General features: G+C 39.5%; 1 protein-coding gene across 2 annotated transcripts; it reads left to right on the top strand.

Annotated features, from left to right (window-relative positions):
• Nucleotides 1-697: 697 nt before the first annotated feature.
• usp10 (ubiquitin specific peptidase 10) lies at nucleotides 698-26,128 on the top strand. 2 transcript variants are annotated; one of them, XM_030720654.1, is made up of 15 exons: nucleotides 698-965; nucleotides 7,565-7,633; nucleotides 8,016-8,061; nucleotides 8,479-8,538; nucleotides 9,908-11,146; nucleotides 13,343-13,434; nucleotides 16,670-16,779; nucleotides 16,860-16,918; nucleotides 17,007-17,110; nucleotides 17,530-17,629; nucleotides 18,486-18,666; nucleotides 20,724-20,889; nucleotides 21,369-21,513; nucleotides 21,977-22,042; nucleotides 23,210-26,128. In XM_030720654.1, the coding sequence occupies exons 1-15, from the start codon at nucleotides 945-947 to the stop codon at nucleotides 23,395-23,397; spliced, it is 2,646 nt and encodes an 881-aa protein (XP_030576514.1). In that variant the 5' UTR covers nucleotides 698-944; the 3' UTR covers nucleotides 23,398-26,128. The 2 variants fall into 2 exon arrangements, with proteins under 2 accessions (XP_030576514.1, XP_030576523.1); XM_030720663.1 differs by lacking the exon at nucleotides 8,479-8,538.
• Nucleotides 26,129-26,974: the final 846 nt, after the last annotated feature.

Genomic DNA, 26,974 nt, shown 5'->3' with positions numbered 1-26,974 from the left:
TGCAGTCTGAGAGTGAAATGTTCTATTGGGAAAACATGGAACTGTGAGGTCTTTAAGATATGAGATGATATAGATGTGACGAACTCAAGCAAGATAACCAATGAGTAATCATAATTAGCGCCTACAAAATGGAACTACACTGAGTGTGATTTTTTTCACCATCCTTTGAAACCTTTACATCTTGGAGTGCCAACTGATCCCAAGACTGTGTCATACTTAAATTTATGTTAACAGTAAAAGGTAAATCAAATAATGTAATTATTAATACCCCTGCATTAGAATCCAGGAACTTAACAATTACTGTACTCACTATGCAAATAAGGTAAAAAGAGAAAATATAATGTGCTCATAATTGTAGGTAAGTTCTGATATGTGTTCCATATCAGTTTTTTGTGTGTTCTTTCTATATTTTATTTTGCGCTAACTTTTTGTTTTCAGGTAAACTCTGGGTCAGGTAGTTTTTTTATTGTTTAAAAGAGCAAAGTTTAAAAATGTAAAGTTAAAGAAATCAGCCACATGCACCCTTTATTGTATTCCTACAAAATTTCCTATAATTATTTTTATTATTATTATTATCCGTAGTAGTAGTAGTACTAGTAGTAGCGCTACTAATGAAACCTTTTATGGTGAAGTCCTAGAGCCAGCACTCACCGGAAGTATTTGCCATTACTCCTTGAGCTCACGCTGCCGTTACAACCGACCGCGCGCTGCTCTGGTTAGCAAGCGAGGAAGATGCTAGACGGAAATGGCGGTGACGGCAAGGCGAACAGCATGAAGTGCTGATGCGTTACATGGATCAAAACTTTCGACTGCCAGGATACCGTTGGGCAAATGACAATGACGTCAAAGTAGACCACCTTTTGTAGCTGTCAGTAGAAACCTACAACACCTTCCCGGGAGACGCTTCATCTCGTGAGCGGAGGGCAGAAAACCTCACCGGGAGCATGGCTTCTTACAGCAACCAGGTAGCTAAGCTAGCTGGCTATCATTAGCCTGCAAAACAGCTCGTGCAGTCTGTTATTTATAGACTTAACATCGCCCTTTGTTTTTGCAGCATTTTGACCAAAACTAATGCCACACAGTAATTTAATTTTAGTCAGTTATGTGCTGTTATTTGAAACATTTGGCTTGTCGTGTCATTGAAATGCCGAAGTGCTGAAAAGTGCTTGCTAATGCCCCCTCTAAGCCTCATTGGAATACCACCAGCATGGTAACGTGAGCTAACAGGCCCTAGGTCCTTCCATTCAAATGAACCAGCAGTACTTTACGTTGCGGGTCTCACGGTATGACAGCCACTTTTAGTTAAACAACACGAAAACTTGCTCAGTCTGATGTCAGTGATACTTCGAAGTAACATCGCGCAAGTGTCATGTGGTGTTGGTCAGAGAAAAGTGACCGAAAACTGCTGCGTGTATGCATGGCCCACCTGCTCAGTTCTGCCACAGGCCTGCTGCCATACCTTATTTTTATAACTAGTAATAACTTATTAGTTTTTTCTCGGAGTAGTCAGAAAGTAAAATGACTGCTTATTGGAATATTTTGCGTGCGATCACTTGATGTTTATGATCGATTCCAAAAACATTTTCGTGCTGTTCGTTTAGCTTCTAGCAGGCTAACTGTTTTGCACAGGTGGTGTGCTTTTACTTTGCCGTTTGTCCGCTAGCTGGTTAGCTAAATACAGTTTCGGCAGTGTGGGCCTTCGTTGATAGCGAAGAGTTACTTGATATGGAAACAATGAGGATCAGGATTGAGCTTGCACGCTGCTTGCACAGCCAGCTTCCGCGTGACTGAGCTTAGATTGGAGGTAACTTAACAAGTTTGGTGTTATTTCTGGAGAAGCTAGCTGTCATGCTGGAAGGCCCAATTTTGAGGTCTAGTTGTGCATGCAGAGACATGCCAGGTCTCAAGCCTACTAATTGTGACAGAATTAAAGTTTAACTTGTTTAACAAACCTCGTACTGTAAAAAATTAACCTGGAGCGGGGTTATATTAAGTATCGAGTTTACACTTTTTAAGAAACGGAACCTAACTGACGACTATCGGAAGGAAAATCTACCAGAACGTAATTCTGCATGCTTTCAAGTTTCTTCCTGCCCTCACAATTGAGCGTTTCTATTGGTTCAGCAAAGTGAAAGCTTCGAGGGTAAATCGGCTGAGCGTCTTTCTTTCTTCTTTTTTTTTTTTTTTTTTTTAAATTTCACATGTCAATATTTGGTCCCAGATAGTTACTGCTGTTGATTTATTTTGTGTGCATAAATAGCACAAAGCTCTTGCACATAGTTCAAAATAATCGTTTCCAGTCTGTGCTCCACAGCAACAGCAGATTTGGACTATCATCAGCTTTTTCTTTGGGTCTGCTTTCCCCTGTTAATCACCACTTTTGTTGTGTTACCATAATAAACTCTGTAGATTAGTTGGAGGAGGTGACTAAAATGGTTTTACTCCTGATTTACTCTGAGAAATAATTTATGCATGCATAAAAGCAATGACACTAGAACCAAAATCAGGTTAACTAAATCCCAGAGAAAGAGAAGTTGATAAAGAGGTGGGGCAGCCAGATAATGTGAGGCAGCAGAAGGGACATCGTTTTTTTTGCAGAATCTTGGCAAACAGGTAATTCTGGAAGTGCTTATCAATTCTTCTGTGTATCTGCACCCACGGATAAAAGCAGATACTGTTCTGCTTGTGGTAAGTCATCCTGTTAATGGATAATCTAGCAAATGAGACACTATAAATTAGTATGCCATTCATTTTGTCTTATTAGTAGAACTGAGCTAGTTTGAGAATCAGTTAAATACAGGATATATAGTGAGATTTTATTTGTGGTTGTTTTTGGTTTAGTTCAATAACCTCCCAATGCGTTAAAGTAATAAAATAAGGAAACATTAAGTATATTTCCTAATTTAGCAGAGCATTACAGGGTCTTAAGAAAAAAATTTAAATGACCCTTGAAAAGTGTAATAAATATTTTCTTTTATTCTGATAGTCTTATTAGTGTCTCCAATGGTGTAGTGGTTTAACACAAAGGTTGCTAGTTCAGTTCCAGCTGGAGACACAAATCCCCTTTGGGGTTGCTTCAGGAAGGGCATTAGGCATAAAATTTGGCCAAATCAAAGATGCTGCGCTACCTGCTGTGACGACCCCTTGTAGCAAGGGAGCAGCCAAAAGTAGCTTATTCTGACTTTACTTTACTGCTGAAATGCCACCATTAACCTTGAGGCATAGTTCAGTGATTGAGGCACTGTTACTTTTATTGCTTCTGTAAGTACAACATGTTATAGCATGCCTGCTTATGTTCAAAATCTTATTTAAGTGGCTTGAAATTAGTATCTATCCCATAGCACATCATGTTAACAGCCACAACATACAGTTGGTTATGACCAGTGTTTGTTTGTTTGTTTCTTTTTTTTAATTAATGAGTCTCCAGATTGTCTTCTCAATAATTGTTTGTAATTGAAAGTAAAAGCTTTGAGGTCTAAAATCTGAAGATTGCATGCATTAAGAAGAAAATACAAATAATTAAATAAATATAAATAATCCATGTTTGAAAAATGCAGCCCCCCCCCCAAAAAAAAACAAACAAACAAAACAAAACAAACAAAAAAAAAATTGTAACAACTGTAACAATTAATAAATTATCAAAGTAACATTACTTTTTAAGGGTTCTAGCCAGAAAAGATTCAGCCTGGCACCTGTGTAGGGGGGATTAATGCTAATTAGCTTGCTAAAACCAATTAACATGCTAATTTTTTTTTGGGGGGGGGGGGGGGGGGGGGGGGGTCATCAGAAGCAAGGTCCAGGTGATGCTGAAGCGTACAAAGGGATGCGGTAGGAGCGCTGTTTGTACACAAATCTCCAAAAGTCTCTGGAAAAAGTTGCTCTTTTGGGGGGAAAAAAGTCATTAAATGTCTGAAAAGTCGCTAAATCTGGGGGGGGCGCTAATTGCAGTGATAGGGAAGAGTTCCAAAGTGAACCAGTGAAATGCTCAGCCCAGCGCTAGACAATCTCAGCATGGTGCAGTGCCAGGTGATCAACCCCTGGGTAGAACCCATATTAGCAGTTCTACATGACATAGATTATGCTACACAGTGGTAGCAGAGAGCCCTTTTATTAGCAGCTTGTAGAGCTGCAACTATCAATTATTTTAGTAATCGAGTATTTTTTCAATTATTTTAGTAATCAAGTATTCTATCGATTATTCCATCGATTAATCGAGTAATTGGATAAGAAAAACTTTTGTCTTAACAGTTCATCTGCATATTTTAACTTCCGTAGCTTTATTGCAGATTTTTCGCTGTGTGAAACAAACAGCGGTGGATGGAGCAGCTACAAAGTTCTCTTTTCTTCAGGTTGACACTTGCTGATCAGGTGGTAGATGAAGGGGTCCTCCAGCTGTTTCCCAGTTACAGGAATAAGCCCTGCTGCTTTGGAGCTAGAAGAACGAGCTCCCTGTCTTGATAACGGCTCCGCCTCTTTGCGTTTGTCACGTGTGCAGACAGACTGCTGCTGCTGTTGTGTTATCAGTGTTTTTGTTGAAAACTGGCAGGGTGTATGAGCTTAATGTTGTAATGCTTTGTATTCACAAGCATCCTCCTAAATACATTTCTATTGCAGGTCTATTTTTAGTCAACAATCATGGATTAAAGCATAAAAAAATAATTTGACGGAGCCTCTCGGTTGCTAGTGCTAATGGCGGCGCCCGCTAGCAAACTGTGGCAATAGCAATCCATTCTGTTAGCTGAAATTGCCCAGCGAGCACAACACACAAACAGAACTTTATTATAACTAAAACAGAAAAACATGTCAGTGATATACTTGGTGTTAAAGGTCGTTTTTCCAAATGACGGAAATCTGTTGCAGCGACGGAGAACTTAAATGCTGTGAAACCTGGAGACGCCTGAGCGCTGCAGAGTTTAAACGAAGCATCGAAGCAACAAATTTGTGTCGAGGATCTTTTTTAGAATTGAATTATTCGAGTTACTCGAGGAATTGTTGCACCCCTCGCAGCTTGTTTAGTATAGTTTCGTTGAGACAAAAATTAGAAATTCTTCTCAAACACATTCAGAATTCAATGGTATTAAAATCAGCATCTTTAAAATGAATGTAAAGTTGAATTAGCACCTTTAAAACATTTTTCACTCACTGGGTTTAGCTACAATGTATCTGTGCAACTTGTCCTTGGGATAATTATTATCAGGGGCCGCAGGATGAAATAGTTATTCCAGTATCATTGTTTTGTCTTCAATCAGGGATCAGAATGTTCAAATTATTCTTCATATTAATTAAAAGGGAATATGTTTGTGTTATGGCCTACTCTGCCATAAAAATAAATTGTTGCCACATTTATGAACAGTTGCTTTTGCCTTGTCCTGAATTTTATTTTATTTTTTTTATGGTTTGTAATTGTCACTCTTTTAGTACTTCACACTGTCAGGCAGGCACCGACATGCTCCAGAGATTCATTGAAGAACTAGTCTTGTTTATTTGTAGTGGCACCGCAGCATTTTTATGCTCTGCTAAGTTGTCCACAAATAACTCTGCATATCAGTTTAAGTGAACAGGCTCCCTAGTGCTGGTAGTGTACCCTGTTGTGCTTAGGATAAAACTGATTGTTTGACCGACATTAGTTTTAGGATTGTCATAGTACATATTTGTAGGACATTTCACAGCATTCACACATTTTGTGAACCACAATATCACTAACAGTCAGCAACTGGTAGTAAAACTTACTAAAGTATACATAACACCTCCTCTTACTATTCCAGTTAGTATTCTAGACTCTTCCTTGTTGGTGTGGTGTCGTCATTAAACTGTGCTGAAATCATACAGATGGCTAATTTGTTGTAATCCACAGTCCAAACGAACAGCAATGGAAGCTTAGTGTGGTACGTGTGGCATGCCTGCAGAAAGAAGCAAAGGGACATTCTTTCTGTTGTGATTGTGTTAGCTATCCTGAGGCCGTTGGATCATGGCCGGCTGTTTGTCGCTTGTAGTGCCATTTCAGCAATGTGGGCCCTCGCGTGGGGCCTCGTTTGCAAAAAGTTACATGTGCTTAAGCTGCAGTTTCTTTTCTCTGTGCCCGCCCTTTCACGTTCCACTGTTTATTGCACTGAGAGGATTAACGGCATGGCTAGTGAGTTCATTTCACCTTTTCTAAGTTGCATATGTGGACACTTGGTGGCTCATAGTGTTGTTTCCTGTGAAGGTATAAAACACAGCTATAGTTGTTAACACGATAAAGTGGAAATTTAATTAATAGCTATTTAAGCAACAACACAAAACAACAGTGTAGTAAAAATATGAATAATGCCAGTTTTATACTATCTGCTTAAACTTCGCAAGGCTTCATGTGGAAATTCCTAATTTCTGATACGATCACTTAACTGTGAAGTCATAATTTCAAGTTTGTATATACAGCTTAAGTGCTGGCTGCCAGCCAAATGGCCAACAACTCATTTAAGTCCAGTGGTTTGCTATAATATTTAAAATGTTTAGTGATATTAAAGTTATGTTTGTAATTCGCAATGCATGCACATTTTATGATACGTCAACTTCAAAAACAATTTGAAGGTGGTCATAGAGTAAATATTAGTCCCACCTCATGTTCTGTGTGCGTGTGCTTGGCTGACAGATGTATAATGCAAATTGGAGAGTGGAGAGTACCGTTTCTTCCACTAATGGGATGTCCTCATCATTATAAGTGTTACTATGGCAAACACAGGCGACACAACTTGTTGACCATAAGAATGTTTCAGTGAGTCAGTCTGAGTGGAGAGTCTCATCCATTTTGCTGTCAATGATGGTTTCTCTCCTCTGCTCTCTGTTTCACTGTGCCTTTTGTGTATTAAAGTAGAGGAAACAAACTCGGCTTTACCAATAAGTAAAATGAAGATTAATACTATATAAGGAGAGGGGGTGGTACAAGAAGTTTAGGTAAAAAAGTCAAGTCTGTTTAATAGAAATCCCCGTAATCTTGTAGCACCTTAAAGCAGGAACATACAAGTGAAAAGTGTCCAAAATTTCAACAGTCTGTGAAGTACAGCAGAGGCATGCTTTGGCTTGTTTTAAGTACAAGAGTGCTTTGTGTTAACCTTTAACAAACTCACAAACCTACTTCACCTAGAGAAAACAGGCCTGGATTCAAAGATGTTTGTGCTCATTGTTTATGTATAACACTGCATGACTCATCAGTTTGTGCAAGTTAGCTTTGTATATCATCTGGGTGGTGATAGGCTGTACACAACCTAGTACCTAGATTTTGAAATGACGGCACCCTTCGAATCCATTCCAGTTATGAGGTGAAATGACCTGTCCTCTACTGTGTACACTGATAAAATTTTCCCCCTTAACTTAATCATTTTAATCTTCTTTTATAATCTCAAGATTTAACTTGTGTTTGTGTCTCTCAGGATCAGTTTCCTGATATTTTTATTTTTATTTTTTTTGGAATTTAAAAGAAAATGTTTTTTTCAACTATACATGTCAGGAAACATTTTTTTAAGGTGCATTTTATCACAATGTCTTTCCTTTTCAGCTAATGGTTGCATTGATTTTGTTTCCACAGTACATCTTTGGGGAATTCAGCCCTGATGAGATCAATCAGTTTTTTGTGACTCCACGATGTTATGTTGAGGTAAGGAGATGGATTACACAAAAGTAATAGTCGTCATTTTTACCCTAATAAGTCATTATTAAATTGAAGAAGAATGACTGATGTTTAATTCTTGTGTAGTTCTGGTGGCCTCATCGAGGTATTCTCTCACTGGAAGAAATGGGGTTTTGGAAAAATATATTCAAAAATATATTCAAATATATTTTCTTAACAGTAGCCCTAATACACAGGAACTGAGGCTTCAGGATTACTGAAATTGGCCATTAAGTTTTTTAATGCTTTACTTATGTCTGTTAAATTGTAATTCTACATTTTCAAATGTCTGAAGATATAAATCTTGCCTATTTTAAATATTAGTGTTTTAGTTACTTTATCCCAACTAATGTTTTCTCTTGCTTTACAGCTTCCTCCGTTCAATGACAAAGTCCCGTGTGTCAGTCAGTCTTCTGGTATGTACTTGTCACATAAGCTAGTTTTCTGCATTGTTCTCTTTTTCTTTTAAAATTACTCAACATTAAAATACCCTATACTATATCTCAGGAGCTGACTGTTTTCCTGCTCTTAGTTAACATCAAGTAGTTTTTCCAGAGCAGGCCTTTACATGTATGGCTCAAGCCCAGGTTTAGCTGATTGGGCTTGCCTTGCAGGAAGATGCTTTTCCTGTCATATAATTTTTTTTCTATACATTTGTGCATTATTGTTTGAAATGGATTATACATTCCACTAAATCTTGACAATTTCCTTTTTTAGTTAATTTAAATTTTGGGCCACCAAAATTAAAAATGTTAGAGCAGCCACCTTTCTTTCAAATAGTACCTATATGCACATGACCAATTGCCTTACCTTGATTTGTATTGATTATTTAGGAACTTACTGCACTCCTGCTGTACCTTTTATTATGGAGTCTATGGGACTGCAGGTTTGCGGTGAGTTGAGGAGTCTGATACCCTCTTGTACGTTTGCTGTAAAACTGAAAATCCAGGTTTCAAAAACTGGTGGCTTTCTAAACTTTGTGCCTGTATTCTTTCCTTTGCCTGTTGGTAAAACCTATAAAGCTTTGCATGCTTAAGGTACTGTGAAGTATCTTATCTTCTCTTGCATATAATACATTTTCACTACTATAGGGCTCAGTTAAATTAAAATTGAATTGCATTTTAATGACTTACCAATCACAGCTTATTTACTAAGGGCATATTGATGATTTTATGTGGTTGCTAACATGTGTGTACATGTTTATCTTTACATGTTGAGGTTTCACTGCTGAATGCATTTTACAGTAATGAACTGCAATTTCAGTAACACTAACACTAACCGATTCCTCTCGTCTCAGTAGAGGAAGTATCTTCTGTTGCAGTGCCCTCTTACCTTCTGCGGGGCATCAGTTTACTGTTTGGGTGCCCAATCAGCTGTGTCACGATGACAATGATTTTTCTTATTTGCACTTGCTAATGTTTCACCTTTGCACTTTGCGCCTCTTACTGCATAATAACTTACAGTTTAAACTGCCATGCAATACGTTTTATCCAAACATTGACTTTTTTTTCTTCAAATAATTCATATTTGTTTTTGTTACATTGTTCTATATTGCCTAAGAAATTTCCAACATCTAAAAATGCTAATATTAAAAATATTCAGCTCTTATTAGGAATTACTTGTGTTTGTGTGTGTGTGGGGTCAGAACTTCATCTTGACCTGCTTTGTTCCTGCACCATATTGTATTCCTTTATAATTACTTGAGAATTTCTATCTTTTAGTTAAGTGATTTTAGACACTTTTAAATAGCACGTAATTGCAAAAAATATGAACACAATTTTGATTTAAACTCCAAGAATGATGGACAAAAATTCATTTTAACAGAATGAAAATTTCAAAAATAAATACAGTTGTTTTTTTGTTTTTTTGTTTTTTTTTTTGTTTTTTAAAGAAAAAAAAAAAAAAAAGAAAATCTTAAGTATCTTAAAGAAGGTGTAGCCCCAAGGCTGTGTTGTCCTTCCTGGTCCTAATTGTAAGTGTTGACTCACCCCACTTTTGGGATTTATGTAAGACCAGAAGGAATTTTGTTTTGGAAAAACATGACAGTAGTTGTCAAAAATGGACTAGCAGAATTTCTTTTTGTTGGTATGTCTGATCCTGTCAGAGCTCCCATGACGCCTTTGAATAATGGTTTGCTTGTTCAGGAGAAGGATTTTATGTGAAGTTCTACAGCAGAGTCAGTTACAACAGCCTGTTTTCATATGTAGGAATTATTCAAAAACAGTGCTCTGTAGTTCTAATTGACTGAAATGTTATCTCCAGGAGAAGACTATCAGCACATTGAGTTTGGTGTGGACGAGGTGATGGATTCAAAGTCTGTCGGGGGCAACGATCCTTTATACAAGGTGTCGAGTACCCTCAACCCACAGGCTCCTGAGTTCATCCTGGGCTGTCAGCCGGCCCAGAAAGCTCAACAGACGGCTCCTCCAGCAGCTGATGTCCCTGATGGGACACACTTCAACTCACTGGATGGACCTGACTCGGAGGCTTCAGGTCTGGACAATCACCAACCCTGCCAGGACATGGACGGACTCCCTGGTAGTCTGGGACAGCGAGAGAAAAAGAAAAAGAAAAAGCGGCCGCCTGGGTACTACAGTTACCTGGACCCATCAACTGGCAGCAACAGCAGCAGCACCAGTGCAGCAGATGGATCGCCTATGACAGCACTGGTGAACGGACATGCACTCAGTGGCCCACACCACAATACTGAGGATGTGGACAGTAAGGCATTGTCAGGGGCTGAACTTTCCACCCCAGAACCCGCCTCCACAGCAACATCAACAGCTGCTGTGGCAGCAGCCAAGTGTGCCCCCACATCCACTGACAATCAGAGGACTAGTGATAGCCCTGATGACTCTTCTTTGGACTTAACAAGTGGAGCTGCCTCTTTATCAGACGGCAACAATGCAACTTCCTCCTCTTCATCCTCCTCTCAAAGCAGAGGGATGACAGAGGGACCAAGGACTGCAGATCAGCAGCCAGATCATTTGGCTCCACAGAGCCCTGAACTTTCAGATACTCCACATAGCCCCCTCTCCAAATCACCTCTTCCTCCTTCAGCTGCTGTGGCCACCCCCTCTGTCATCACTTCCATTACGACTACTGAACAAGAGGGAAGGGAGGTAGCAGACAATGGGGTGGCCAATGGGTTAGTAGAGTCTACCACTCCTGTCAGTGCAGATGGACACAAAGAAGACTTTGAGAGTGGGGACCAGGTTCAGCAGGTCATTCCAGACTCTGCTGCCCAGTCAGTAGTGACAGAGCAGGCGCATTCACCTGCAACTCCAGCTGCACCTACTGCCAATCTTCCCAAATCCTGGGCTAGCCTCTTTCACAACTCCAAGCCTCTTCCTGGGGGCCCTCAGGCCTTTGTGGAAGTAAAGAATGTTGTGGAAGCAGTATCTCCCTCTGTCGCTGTGCCAGAGCAGCCTGAGAAAGTTGGGGAGGTAAAAGAAGGCCCTGTCCATGTATCAGAGGATCCCATGGCCCCTAAACTTGCAGGTATTTTATAAGGAAGCTGATGACTTACCTTTTTAAAAATTGTCAACCATACCTTTTTTCTTATTTGGTGTAAGTTAAACTTTTCTGCCACAGTAATGTGGAAAATTCACTCCCTTCCATTTAGTGGCTATGCTGAGGTGATTGTACTGTTAATGCTTGTTCTAACAAAATAATTTCTTAAAAGTCTGATTGAAAAGATTAGGAAAAAACCCTACATTTTGCAGCTCATTAATACAAAATTGTATGTGTTAAGTTTGAGCTATACAGAATTCTCAGTAACACTTTGCTATAATGCAAAGTTAAAGGCATGCTGCGTTCATATTCAAGAAATGACCACTAGATGGCAGTACTACACCCAGAATAGTTAGGTTACAAAAATGTGCAAAAGACTTAATATCTGCTATCTTATTTTAACTTACAGTGAGTTGGCCAGGATAGGGTTTATGCCTTATGAGCAAAGAAGTGGTGTTGGTATAAAGCTTTAGTACGGGTAGATGGTTTCTTTCATGCTCTCTCCTTCTGTTATGTTGTAGTTTCATCTTTGTTTGGACAGTAGTAGCATCTCTAAGTGTGCAAATTTCTATTTCAGGTTGTGGTGAAGGCATTGTCTAACTTAATAAGCACCATTATTAATGATTGTTGTTTAGATATCGTGGAATCATTCCAGTTGTTCCTATCAGAGCTGCAGTATGGATATAATTCAGCCAGATGTTCAAAGTTGATCATTTAACTCCCAGGAACTGAGATGTGATGCCTCAGGAGTTCCTTGTTTTTGCTTCTTAAGGAAATTGGATAATGATTCAAAATGAGTCACAGCCTCAGAATTCACACAGTGAAACAGCAGCTTGAAATATGTCATTGATCAGAGCAGGCTAGAAAAACAGTTTGTCTGGATAAGGTTTTTCAAATTTTATTTTACAAGCTGGCAGACAGGATGGTATATGTAAAGTATTGTTTTTGTCACCAAATCTGAACTGTTTTATTGAATATTGGACTCTTAACAGCAGTGTGCTGATTGTTTTTGGTATAGATGAACCTAACTATTACATTTTTGGGTTGTCTCAGAAGGTTTTGGAAATAAACCTACAAATGATCTAGAAAAAAATGTTTTTTATACACACAATGCAAAGCAGCTGGGTATATTAACTCTTCAGGCCTTTTCTGTGGTGGAGTGGCACACCATAGCAATGATAATAGGATGTAATTACTAATGCAGTTACTGGCAGATGGAAATGTATACTCACTGTTGAGTAGTGGGTATCTTAGTTACTAAGCAAGTTCATTTAAATGTGTTTACTTGATAGTCTTTAGTCTGTACTAATTGCAATTTAACTTAAAAAGATCAGCCTAGTTTAAAATATACCAGTGTGGAGCCACAGACCAGCTGTTTTTATAGTCTGTAAAAGTGATTGATTGAAATGGACCAAAAAGAAACAATAATCCATGAACTTGCAATAATCTTTAGCACTGCAGCAAATGCCCACTTTTTCTCTGTATGCAAGTTACTTGAATATTTCATGCTTGTGCGCATGTCACTATTCAAAGGTAGTCAGAGGTATGTAAAATCAGAAATGTAGACCTTAAGCAGACATAAAACAGTATGTGGTTGTGCTGTGTAAATATAAAAAAAAAAATACCTTGTGTTCCTGGTTTGTATAAAATGATACACATAGGAAAAAGCTGTTTGTAAAACAGCTACTGTCTGAAACTGACATGATAAATGGGATATGATTAACTGACATTTAGAAAAGACAAACAGGTCAGTTTAAAATTGTGGTTGTTTTGAGCTCAGTGGTTTGACTTGTTATGAAAATGCCGATCACATCAATTTGTAAAGCAGTAATGATTAATTTGTATTGTATAAATGTGCTTTTTTTCTTTGGTCCTTTAGTCTCAGCTAAATTGATTATTTTCTTATTTGTGTGAAACTATAAAACTATGCCCACGTTACCATGGAAACTGTCTTTTTGAATGACAGGCTTCCTTCCTAGGCGTGGCACAGCAAGTCCTTGCTTTTATTCATTCAGTCTCTTATGCTGTTGTCATTGGAGGCAGGAATAGAAGAAGATACAATTGTTTTGATGAAACTGTTATCACTTGTATCCAGTCACAAACTGATGCTTCCATTGTTTTTCATTGTTTGCTACAGTTGTGCGAGGCTACCTGTTTAAGAATATTGTTTGTTTGAATCCCCAGAACTTATTGAGAATGTGAAGTTGATACATAAACCAGTGTCTTTGCAGCCGAGAGGACTGATCAACAAGGGAAACTGGTGTTATATCAATGCTGTATCCTTTTCATACATCAATTTGAATGTAACTATTTGACTGTTGGTTGTTTGCTGTTGTATTAATTATTATTATCAAGCCAAATGGCACAAGTCTTATGGCAGCAAGTGCCACTGTGTATTTGAGGGGTGTTAACAGTTCTCCATAACCATACTTTGGATCAATTCTTGATTTTACTTTTGGGGCTTGAACAATTGATTATTCAAAAGGGAAAAAAAAGTTTAGTTATTAAGTATTTCCAGTACACTTGATTTGCTTAACATTACAGCATTCACCAAATTAGATGGTGCAATTAGGCATTAACATCTCCACATAGAACTGTAATAAGATATTACAGACAGTACTGTGATTTCAGTCTGTTTCAGAATTAATTTTGGGATAGTGGAAAATTTAGACCTTTCCCACATATACTTTAATTAATTACATTTGAAAGACATCTCAGTTTTATGACCTTCAGAGTGACCACCAGAGATTTCCTCAGTTTAAAGCTTATTCACACATTTGTATTTAGGGCTGCAACGATTCATCGATTAACTCGATTAAATCGATTCTAAAAATTTATCGACACAAATTTACTGTGTCGATGCTTCGTTTAAACTCTGCAGCGCTCAGCTGTCTCGGTGTAAGCGGCGCTCCTCACTAGCATTAGCAGCATTTGTGCTGACGTTTTTTTGTGGGTTTATTGGGGGCTGGCAAACCAACATAGAACTGCATTACCGCCACCTACTGGACTGGAGTGTGAATCACTCACGTATACACAAGCACACATTCTAAAAAGCTCTCCGTCGCTGCGATGGATTTCATTTAACACAGAGTGGATCATCACTAGAGTTGCCACCTGTCTCGTAAAATACAGAACCCCGTATGTTACGGGACTCCGTGGAATACGGCTCCGTAACATGCCGTGTTCCGTACTTTACGGGACGGGTGGCAACTGTCGCTGACATGCATTTCCACGCCTCCAGTGCTCTGTGTGTCTGTGTGTGTTGTGTTCGCTGAGAATTTCAGCTGCTATTTGTCTTTACTTCAGCTGTAGCTACCAGAACTGGTTTGCTAGCGAGCGCGGGCCATTAGCACTAGCGATGGTTCGGTACCGGAAGGCCCGCCCCCCAGGACCGAGGGGCTCCTTCAAAATATTTTTTATACTTTAATCCCTTATTAGTGACTAAATATAGACCTGCAGTAGAAACGTATTTTCGAGAATGCTTGTGAATACAAAGCATTACACCATTACTCACACATGCGCCATGGCTCCCGCAGCCACTAGTTTTTCAAAACACTCATAGCAGGCAGCGGTTTTAACTGCGCAAGCGCAAAGAGGCGAAGCTGTGACGGTGAGCTCAAGTAGTGAAAAAGGAAACGTTTTTCCAGCGTCCAAAACAGCAGCTTTTTCTTTTAGGTGCCGTTTACACGAAGCCGTTTTCACTGGAAACGGTGTCGTTTTGATGCGTTTCAGCCTTTCGTTTACACGATGGCGTTTCAGAAACGATCCGCGTTTACACGAGGACATGTGAAACGATGAAAACGATGTAGTTCCCATGCCAGGCCACAAGTTGGCGTTGGTTTTCTCTTTGCAAAGTTTGTTTACGCAAGACGCGCATGCGTGGAGTGACACAGTAGGTAGTGCGGCAAATTGTTCATTACTTACAAAACGGCCAATGTGAGAGGTTTTGTGTGGACCGATGATGAGGTTGGATCGCTGCTGCACACAACGCTGAATTACAAAACGGTAAAAACACAAGAAAAGCATAAGAAGCACTCGTGAATCCGCGAGTACTGTTTATCAGTTTGCGCGTGCGCGAAAAACTGGCCGTCGCAACCATAGTGCGCATGTGCGAGTCGAGCGTTTTCAAATCACCCCGGTTTCAAGTGTTTACACGAAAACGCAAGCCGGTGCGTTTCTGAAACGCTCCACTCTGGACCCCGTTTCTGAGGTGCCGTTTACACGAGACCGTTTTCATTTTGAAACGGTGTCGTTTTGATGCGTTTCGGCCTTGCGTTTACACGACAACGGTGTCGTTTTGATGCGTTTCGCCCTTCTGTTTACACGACAACAGAGTGAAAACGATGTGTTTCAGAAACGGGGTCCAGAGTGGAGCGTTTCAGAAACGCACCGGCTTGCGTTTTCGTGTAAACACTTGAAACCGGGGTGATTTGAAAACGCTCGACTCGCACATGCGCACTATGGTTGCGACGGCCAGTTTTTCGCGCACGCGCAAACTGATAAACAGTACTCGCGGATTCACGAGTGCTTCTTATGCTTTTCCTGTGTTTTTACCGTTTTGTAATTCAGCGTTGTGTGCAGCAGCGATCCAACCTCATCATCGGTCCACACAAAACCTCTCACATTGGCCGTTTTGTAAGTAATGAACAATTTGCCGCACTACCTACTGTGTCACTCCACGCATGCGCGTCTTGCGTAAACAAACTTTGCAAAGAGAAAACCAACGCCAACTTGTGGCCTGGCATGGGAACTACATCGTTTTCATCGTTTCACATGTCCTCGTGTAAACGCGGATCGTTTCTGAAACGCCATCGTGTAAACGAAAGGCTGAAACGCATCAAAACGACACCGTTTCCAGTGAAAACGGCTTCGTGTAAACGGCACCTCAAACACATCGTTTTCACTCTGTTGTCGTGTAAACAGAAGGGCGAAACGCATCAAAACGACACCGTTGTCGTGTAAACGCAAGGCCGAAACGCATCAAAACGACACCGTTTCAAAATGAAAACGGTCTCGTGTAAACGGCACCTGAAACACATCGTTTTCACTCTGTTGTCGTGTAAACAGAAGGGCGAAACGCATCAAAACGACACCGTTGTCGTGTAAACGCAAGGCCGAAACGCATCAAAACGACACCGTTTCAAAATGAAAACGGTCTCGTGTAAACGGCACCATTAAATCTGTGAAACAGCTGGAGGTCCTTCATCAAGCACCTGATCAGCAAGTGTTAAGGTGAAGAAAAGAGAACTTTGTAGCTGCTCCATTCACCGCTGTTTGTTCACATGGCGAGAAAGTGCATTACGGAAGTTAAAATATGCAGATAAACTGTTAATAAAAAAAAGTATTTCTTATCCGATTACTCGATTAATCGCTGGAATAATCGATAGAATACTCTATTACTAAAATAATCGTTTTATGCAGCCCTATTTGTATTAAATGTAGACCTTTTGAAGTAGCATGTCACAGTGCCTTTCCTACATGCCATTTCTTTCCCTAACTCTGAACACTCAGACTCTACAGGCCCTGATTGCCTGCCCTCCCATGTATCACCTGATGAAGTCCATTCCTCTGCATACTGAAACGCAGAGACCATGCACCTCCACACCCATGATAGACAACTTGTAAGCAGCATTTCTGCAAGTTTATATCTTTACTAAAATGTATTGGATTCAGAGACATCTCAATTGTTTTTGTCTGTCAGTGTAAGGCTGGTGAACGAGTTCAACAATATGCCTGTGCCATCTAAAGCCAAACAGCAAGGTAAGATATTAGAGAGCATGCCAAAAGACATCTGCATAATTTCCTTTTGGCATCACTGCTGATTTGTGATTCCTAACTGTGTTTACAGCTGTTGGTGATAAGGCCATAAAAGACATTCGGCCTGGTGTACCTTTTGAACCAACTTACATTTATAAACTCCTCACTCTCATCAAGTCAAGTCTTTCTGAGAAGGTAAGTTATGGTATCCTCGTCACATAGTCACTGCAAAGCAGTGTGTCAAAATGTCTTTGATTATACTTGTGGGACAGACAGTGCCCAGGGGAGGTTTTGTTGTTTTTAGTAGGTCATAATTGGTGTATTCATGTTTAAGAGGAAAAAAAAAAAGACAGAAGAAAAACATTTAACATTTAATCTGCTGATTCAAGTCTGATTAGTTTTAATGAAGAGAAGTACTCAGAGTCACTAAATGAGATGGTTATCTTTATTTAATGAGGCTTCCTTTTATCCTGCCTCTTACTGTGTACACGCTACTTTTCTGTTTACCTCAGTGAATGACTTTGCATTTTCATGTGTGCATAGCATGGTTTTTATTTGACATTAGGCATTCTTGGAACCGGTAATTTTGCTGATGTCTTATACTTTAATCTCAGGGTCGACAAGAGGATGCGGAGGAGTATCTTGGGTTCACGCTCAATGGATTGCACGAGGAGATGCTGGCATTAAAGAAACTAATCTCACCTCAGGAAGAGAGTAAGCAACTTGCACACTTATTTTTGAATACTACTTTTGGATACATCATCTTTAGACTAACTTTAACTTTCCTGGTGTTGGCCTAAATTAATTGTAAATAGAAACAAAAAGCTAGTATTACAGCGTATGACACCCCCACCCCCCACACGCATGCATGCACTCTTTTTTTTTTTTTTTTTTTTTTTTTTAATAAAAACAGAATTCATTGTAACTGACTCTGAGCCATTTTTCCATTTTGGCGAGAGAAGAAATTCCACATCCAGCTCAGTCTGGGTAAAGCCAAACACTGAAGCCGGTGGAGCTGTGGCTAGATTCTTGTGCCTACATAAAATAATTCAGACCAAACTTTATGCCAATTCTGATATCTTCACAAGAAAAAGCCTAAGGGATTGGTATCTAAGCAGTGACATGCAAAATGCTGCAAAATTAACTTTTTGGCCATCTGTTTTTATAATTTGTTGTCATTTTGCTGATAGTCCCATTTGGACTCTTATTTTGATACCTGTGAAAAATGGGTAACCTGGACCTCTTGCTGCGAAAGAGTGACTAAATAGCTGTTGATGTAGCACTTCTATTTAAAATTGTGAAAGCAACTCTGGCAGTTTTCCAACAGCTGAGAATATAGTCAACCAAACAATGAACCAATCGATCCAAAACCTACAGCACTATGGTTCAAATGGAAAATATTTTTACTTACGCCAGTACAAGTAAGGAAGTGCGACTGAGTTTTCCACAACTTGTAAAATGGCCTGGATTTTGGGGAGGGCATGACGTTACTTTAAGGCACTTAAGAGGTCAAATACCTCTTTTTCAGTGTGGTTTCCTTTTTTTTTTTTTTTTTTTTTAAATTAAACAGAAGCTCCCACACCCAATGGACCAGAGTCCCAGCCAGGTGTGGAGGAGGATGTTGCTGATAAGGAGGAAGAAGGTAGTGAGGATGAGTGGGAGCAAGTGGGTCCCCGAAACAAGACTTCCATCACTCGCCAAGCTGACTTTGTCCGCACACCCATCACTGATATCTTTGGTGGGCACATCAGGTACGTGACAGATTGTTGTGAATTTATACACGATATATGTGATATGTGACCCTCTGTATAGGAAGAAATTCTGATGAAATTTCATAATGTAGCATTATTCTAGTTCCTAGTGTCCTAGATAGCTAGTAGCTAGTTATAGCTACTAGCTATAACCATCTACAGCAGGGGTCTCAAACTCCAGGCCTCGAGGGCCGGTGTCCTGCAGGTTTTAGATGTCTCTGCTTCAACACACCTGAGTCAAATGTAGAAGTCATTAGCAGGACTGTGGAGAACTTGACTGCATACTGAGGAGGTAATTCAGCCATTTGATTCGGGTGTGTTGGATCAGGGACACATCTAAAACCTGCAGGACACCGGCCCTCGAGGCCTGGAGTTTGAGACCCCTGATCTACAGTCCCTAAGGAAAGCAGTAGTTGGAGACTGCAGTATGATGAAAATTATTGCAACTGTATGTGGGGGAAAAAAACTTGCCTTCTCATTGCAATATCATTGCCTTTGAAATTGCTTTGAAGATGAGGACCAGTTCTATGGCACCTTCTGCCTAAGATGGAGTCAGTCAGTTTTCAATTGAATGGTGTCAAGTTGGCAGTTGCGTGCAGTTTGTTTGATTATATGGCCATTAACTGTGATAAATCTGCAAAAATCACAATCCTTTGTCATGCCGTCTGTTTCAAATCTGTTGCCATCTACAGACACAGAAATTCACATTAACTACTTGCATTTAGAGTCCAGCCAGAACCTTGTAAATTTTTAAAAGGAATTCAGAAATTCCTCTGTGAATAGTGATACAGTTGCTGCAGGATGTTGACTAAACTTCAAAATGCTATGGGTGCTTGACAACCTTGCTTTTATGTAGCTAGGAACATAACTCAGAATATAACCAGTTGAGTTGACGCAGATGAGGTGTGCTCATCAGCACAGACTGACTTAGATTGATTGCAACATGTTAGTAATGTCTACATTTATAAATTAAACAGTTATTTGCAAGCCTTTGCCAATCTGTTTGAAAGTCAGGGCAATCAGTCTGTGATTGGAGACAGGTTGTCTCCCACCAGGCGATCTATACAGTTGTCTTGCAGTTGAATATGGTCATCTAGAAGTTGAGGATGTTGCACGCACAATGTCTGGGCGACTAGTTGGTCGCCACAGCTACTTGCTGTTGGTTACCAAATGCAAAAATAAAAAAAATCCAGTCATCAGGCAATTGATTTAACCCTTCCCCTAAGTCGCAAGGAGGTTGTGGCCCTGTTTTTACGCTGGTGATGCTGAGCTATTTTACATTAACCTTGGGTAAAAATTGTATCAACGTCATCTGAGAGTCCTCAGCAGGTTACTGGGTTAAAGTTTTTGACCTCTTTTCATGATGACGTCACAAAATTGGTCATCCACCTCCAGTTTTCCAGCTTTTCTCCAACACGCACCACAGCACTTCAGAATGGTTGCCCATGTGGGTCAGTGTGGTCAGAAGTCTCGACAGCATGACGTGGGGCAACCATCCACAAACAAAGGTCTTAACTTTCAGACAAATTGGAAAGTTAAGAATCTGCGGCTGTTGCCTGCCAGAATAATATGTTCTGCAAGGTTCGGGTCTGGCACAGTGTTGGTGTACACTGGTTGCACAGTGTTTTAAATGTCCTTAAGTATTATTTTCTCAGAAATGGTTGTGAGAGAAACTGAATATAAGTATATGTTTACAGAGTGGTGGGTATACCCACAGAGCTTGGCTATAACCCATGTACTTCTTTTAAACCGCTCTTCAGAGAAATTGGATTGACTTGGGGAATTACAGCAGGAATCATTAGTAGAAAACAATTTTTCCTGGATTTAAAGTTTTAATTAAATGACTTGCATGATTACAGTGACAGCTGGTAAGCTCTTGAATAGCTACAGAATAAATTGATGCCGTCTGAATGAGTTTAAAAGGAATTCCAGAAAGCAGGTGAGGTATGTGTAGTTATACATTGTGTTATGTTGTATGTTTTGACGACTGAAAGGTACTGTAATTCTAAAAACTGGTTTACAATTTCAGCAACTGGCGGGTTTTGTTTCTTTCTTAGATCGGTGGTGTATCAACAAAACTCTAAAGAGTCGGCTACTCTGCAGCCGTTCTTTACCCTGCAGCTGGACATCCAGTCAGAGAAGATCCGCACTGTCCAGGAGGCTCTCGAAACCTTGGTGGCTCGAGAGTCAGTCCAGGGCTACACTTCTAAAACCAAGCAAGAGGTATAAGAAAAGTGCATTTTAATGACATGTTTCACTTAAGATCAGTGTTGCATTGCAGTTTTGTGATCTTGAATTCCACCTCTTGAACATCAGGCTGGAAGAACTGGTGCAGGAACATCTGCTGTACGGCTGTATAATAGGCATTTTTGTCTGTTTTTTTTTTTTTTTTTTTTTTTTTTTTAAAGATACACCTATCATTTTGCTTTTTGTCAACAGTTAACTTTTCAAAAGCTTTAGAAGTACAAAAATGAAAAGTAAAAACCAGAAAATGTATGCATTTATGAGTTAGTGGTTTGAGGGTCTCAGTGGAAGTTTTTCTTTCCAACAAATTAAGCCTTGTTCTGTGGTTGTTTTGTTCAGTGCAGATTTGTTTGGACAAATTTTATTTCTACAGTTTTGTAAGTGTGAAACCGTATTTTTTTTTTTTTTTTTGGACCAGCTACATTCTCTGACTGCTCATCTCTCATTGTTGCTTTCAGATTGAGATAAGTCGAAGGGTGACTCTGGAAGAGCTGCCCCCTGTGCTGGTGCTCCATCTCAAGAGATTTGTATTTGAAAAGTCTGGAGGCTGTCAGAAACTGACAAAGAATGTTGATTACCCTGTTGACTTGGAAATCAGCAAAGGTATGGATAGACCCACACTCCACTGAGGTGCCAGTGTCATTGCTAGGCCTTTATATTGATCCAGTGGCTCTATAGACACATTAGGAACTTATTGGGATCAAATTTGTCTGTGAAATTCACTCTACCTTCATTGTAATTCTTTTTTTTTTTTAAATACTGTATTGTAGTCAAGTAAAGAGGCTAAGATTGAGGTCACAGCTGCAGTTTAAAACATACCATCAAATTTTTACTTTTCAACTTTTCAACTAGAAGTTGTGCAAACTCAGTTATGGTTCAGTGACTTTTCAGACTTCGTTGTTTAATCACAGCACGATTGAGTCGAGTCTGTCAGTTTTTCTGCTGTGTAAATCTGGACGTTCCAACAGTGAAACATGGTGCAGAACATTCTGTGTTTAGTCCTTGTTTAAGCACTTATTAAACATTGTGGTCTAATTAGTCGATTTCTAAAAAAAATTTCTTTCAGATCTTTTGTCCTCTGGAGTGCGAAGCAAAGTTGTGAAAGGCCAAAGAACTTACAGGCTCTTTGCAGGTTTGTGTGTTTTGTTGTTAATTTGGGACACATTGTGGCATCTGTGACAGGATGTTGTAATTAAGCTTTATTTTGTAATGTGTTGTCACTGTGGGTGCTTAAAGAATTGTTGTTAAACTTCAGCTGGTTCTTCAAGTTCACACCAGGACAAAATCTGGAATAATAGAAAAACCAAAACTCACCCAGTGAAAAGTCAAAGCCACGTTTTCAGATGTTATACTAAATATAAGAAAATGCCAAAACTACTGCCAATAACAAAGTTGTAATGATTTGAATTGAGTTCTGTGTCATCCAAATTAGTCATGGGGAAATAGATTTAGTAATCAGTATAGCCAGTACATACAATCATGGTAAATAGGACACTGTCTCTCAATATTAAGGTTTTACCTATTATGGCATGACTAAAAAAATAATCTGGTCCTTAGCAGGGCTTAAAATTAGGTAAATAAAATCTCATATGAACAAGAACATATTTAACAAACACTAAGCCAAAATGCAGAAGTGCTGTGTGAAAAACGTAAGTACACTCTTAACTCCTTCCATGTGAATTCAGAGGGCAAGTAGAAACCAGGTGTTTCTAATCAAATGCGCTGATTAACCAATCATCTCCAAGTGTGAGAGCCTCTATAAAAGCAGAGATTTTGGCAATTTGCTGGTCTGGAGCATTCAAGTGTGTGTTAAAACACTGCCCAGGAGGAAAGACATCAGCAGTGATCTTATGTATTGTTGCTGCCCATGAATATTAGGAGGGTTATAAGACAATTTACAAACAGTTTGAAGTTCATCATTCTACAGTGAGAAAGATTACTCACAAATGGAGAAGATTTAAAACAGTTGCCAATCCTCCCAGGAGTGAGTGTTCTGGCAAATTCACCCCATGCATATGCGCGTGTGTGTACAGAACAAGTCAAAAGAAAAGTTTGGACACACTTTCGACTGGTACTGTGTGTGTAGATGTTGTAACTAGATATATGCATGTATAGATGTCGTAGTTATTGTAGTTACTCTACACAATGCTGTTGATCGCCTGAACTTTACTGACCTGCTTTTATTTAAAAATTGCTGACACTACTGCGCCCAACATTGAAGTCATAGATGAGTAATAACTTAAAATGTTCCACATTTCTCCAGTTTCTTATTTTTTCCCTTTTGTCTCAACTTCACCAGTTGTGTATCACCATGGAAACAGTGCGACAGGCGGTCATTACACCACGGATGTCTTCCACATCGGTCTTAACGGCTGGCTGCGCATTGACGACCAGACAGTGAAGGTCATCAACCAGTACCAGGTGGTGAAGCAGACTGCAGAGCGCACCGCCTACCTGCTGTACTACCGTCGCGTCGACCTGCTGTAGACACACACGCACATCCCAACGTACATGCAAGATATCCCAAATATATTCACAAACACACAACATGCATCCTCAATGCACTCGTTGACAGTACATCCACACACAACACAAAGACACACAAAACTAATGAACAGGAACACTGCCTAACTTGTTCTCTTGCAAGATTTTCCTCCTCTTCCCTCCTGTCCCCGCTTTCCTGAGAACCAGCTTTTCCAACACCTTTTTCCTTGTCTCCTTTTTTCTTTTCTGAAGAAGAGAAGCAAGCTGCATTCACAAAGATTTCCCTGTGACTGCTCTCTCTTCTCTGTGCACCACTGCTGTGTTTTGATTTCCTCTTTTTGATTTACTTTTAAAGCAACAAGGAAGGACTGTTGAATAGGCAGACGGATTGGGGTTGCAGGTTAGGACCTGGGACTCACCTCTGACTGAGCCTACTGCTTGGCTCTGATAGTGAACAGTGGACTCACACAGGAAGAACTACCCACCATAGGCTGCAAATGGACTGCTGGGGCAATTCTCACGTTCAAATTCCCTTTTTTTAAGGAAATGACAGAAATATTAGTGTTTGCCTTTTTAGTAAAGGGGGACTGTTGGCTTAGTGAATTTGCAGCAGTTTAAAAGCCTGTTAATTGCCCTTGTGCACTGAAAAGGCCCAGCACCAGCATTATTACGAGTCTCTCCTCCCAAGGCCAGATTTTCTTCTTTGCCACCACCAACTCCTCCTCCTCTGTTTTGTCACTTTTATGATGCTTTTTAAGTCTACTCGAGCCATCAAAAACATGGGGGGGGGGGAAGAGTTTGGAATGGGAACTGAGCGTCTTTATTGTTTTGAGATCCTTCTTATGCTATTTGGGTTTAGATTTAGAAAAAAAAACCTCTACAAAATATTAACAAGCTTTAGAATTTAATAATAAGCTTCTGTGCACAAAATATAAACTGATGATTACAATATGACAGGCAAATGCGTATTTTTACCAATATTTAGATTCAAATGTAAAAGAAAAAAAATCTGAGGTCTAGCTGAATGAGTACCTGTTTGGGTTCTAAAGGAATGTGCCTGTTTTTAGATTCAGTTCTTGCACTGGAGAAGTGGCAGCCAGTTAAGACAGATTTCACTGCAAACCCCACCCTTGTACATTTTCTTCTCCTACCATTGATTTTTATTTTTCATTTATTTTTTTTTTTTTTGGTCTTGTCTAAAGGTTCCATCTGTGTACTGGTGGCTTATCTGTGTAGTTTTGAGCCACACCATCCTCCTTAACCCCCAACTCAGCAGAAAGCGGGGGGGCTGCCTTAGGTTCATTGTGTGATGTTTTTCCACTCAGTGTATGAGTCTAACCCTAATCAGGCGGCATTGCAAGTCTAATGTAAGTGAAGAGTAAAGGGAATGTACACGACACCTCTGTATTTACTCTTTGGTGGCTCAGTGTCTCTTCACAGTGGAGGGAAACTGAGTATTGCAGGGAAGTGGGATATCTGCGCTAAGCTCTCTATAAAGATCCCAGACATGCACATAAGGAGATAGTATTTGCTTTTTTTGAAAATGATTTTTTTTTGATCATTTCACTGATTATGATAATTTTTTTCTTTTTTTGTTTTTGTTTGTTTGTCACTAAAAGATGTTAGTTTTTTTTCCCTCCTTTTTCATTGTCATTGAACATTTATTGGATGTCCTAATGCTCTCGTTCCCTTCAGAAAAATATGCTTGCATTTGAATTGGTTTGAAAAAAAAATTACACAGGCTAAAGCACAACAAATAAAATTGAACTAGTTCTTTGCTTGACTTTTTTCCATTTTGTCTGTTTTTTTTTTTTAACTTTTGATTATTGCGTTTCTGCTCAAAACCCATTTGATTCCAACCGCTAGTGTCAGTATCTCAGTATTAACACATCAGCACAAGTATTTCCTCATGATTTTATACAAAAAAAAAATAGCTACATAGATGAGTGGTTCAACATTTCCCTGTTTCTGATCAAAGAATAGCTGCAGTGTAATAGTATTTTCCTTTAAGAGGATTGTGTGACTTTAACAAGTCTCCTGAAACAAAGTCAAAAAGAAAGTTGGTCTCAATCTTTAAATTAAATTTAAGTAACATTTTTCAAAAAATAGATTTAAATTTTATCTTTATGATGTAATATTGATTACATTTTCTTGTAGGTTTCAAAATCAGAAACCTTCCCCAGGTAAACCAAAGGTCAACATTATATAGGCCCTGCTGCCTACCATTCACTTTGCATTCTTACTTTATTTTCCATTTGTAGTCTCGTTGCCATGTCTGATCACAGTCCACTAATCATCACACACAGAAATGGCATGCTGTTTAGACAGTCAATACATTTTTAAACTTTTCACCATGGTTCAGTTGTGCTGCTGGCTTCGTAGTCATTTCTGCACACATTGACATTGTTGACTTGCATACTTTTTTTTTTTTTTTTTTCCCCTTTTAATGAATGTTTGGATGATGGGACTTTGAAACAGATACCTTATGTTTTCAGTTGTATAGTTTTTATCTCGGTCTCAGATGGCTGGTCAGGAAATGTGCTGGTAAAATGCTTCAATGATGTCTTTCTTTCAGTATGTGCTCCTAACACTATTGTCTGCTGGGAACTGTTGGGATATTACTGACATAAAAACAAAAAACAAAATCTATACTGTCTTTTAATTTTAAGCCTCCAGCATCTATTTTGTTTATTGTTCCAATAAAGGATTGTGCAAAAAGCAGTTTGCTAATCAAGTGTAGTCCAAAGGCTACCCGGCTTTCTTATTATCCACTAAATACTGAAAACCTCTGCAGCCTCTACTCTGTGGACTGGCTTACAGAAACGTGCACAATAAACTGAAACAACAGAATGATCCACAGAGTCTTGGTCTACCACACATCTTTAATTGGTCTCTTGTTTCTGTATGTCAACATGTACTATGTGTAGTATTTGTAGTATGTTATATCTCTCCCTCCTGTGGTCTCACTGGCAGCCTCAGTGCTCTTTAAGGTCGTGGCTGCGCTCGCCTCTGGTTTAATGGGAAGCAGACCCATCGTTGAAAAATTTGCAATGTAAGGTTTTTCTGCCCTTTAGTGCTCCTTGCTATTTATTCCTTTTTTTACTATAGCTCACTCCTCCACTGCAATATGGCATTATGTGTGTTTCTTACATGTCAGAGGGCAACTTGAACTTCAAGCTCTCCCCTGTTATGACCGAAAAGGAAAATTGCATGTTGGGGCACCTACTGATGGACATCTTTACTGAAAAGCCTCTCTCAGCCATGCTTCAAGAGTGATCTGTTGGCCTAGCTCCTACCAATGTTGTATGAAACTAGGGTCTGTTTTTCCAACACAAACTAGTTATTTTAATGGCCAAAGCATTGCACCATCCACCAGATCTTAAGAGCAGGAACGCATGGAATGGGTTTAGCACCACATGTTGTTTTTCTGTAATGTGAGAATGTAGTTGGGCCAAGGTAATTCAAGCTTCAAGAATTAAAATGATTATTCCGCGTCTTTTCAGGCAACAAAGTCAAAACACATGGAGCAGATGAGAGCAATGAGGCTTTTTATTGTTTTCTATTCCACAAACATCTTGTA

Source organism: Archocentrus centrarchus, chromosome 3 (genome assembly GCF_007364275.1).
Source record: "Archocentrus centrarchus isolate MPI-CPG fArcCen1 chromosome 3, fArcCen1, whole genome shotgun sequence".
Lineage (NCBI taxonomy): Eukaryota > Metazoa > Chordata > Actinopteri > Cichliformes > Cichlidae > Archocentrus > Archocentrus centrarchus.
This window is presented reverse-complemented; position numbering and strand designations above follow the sequence as displayed.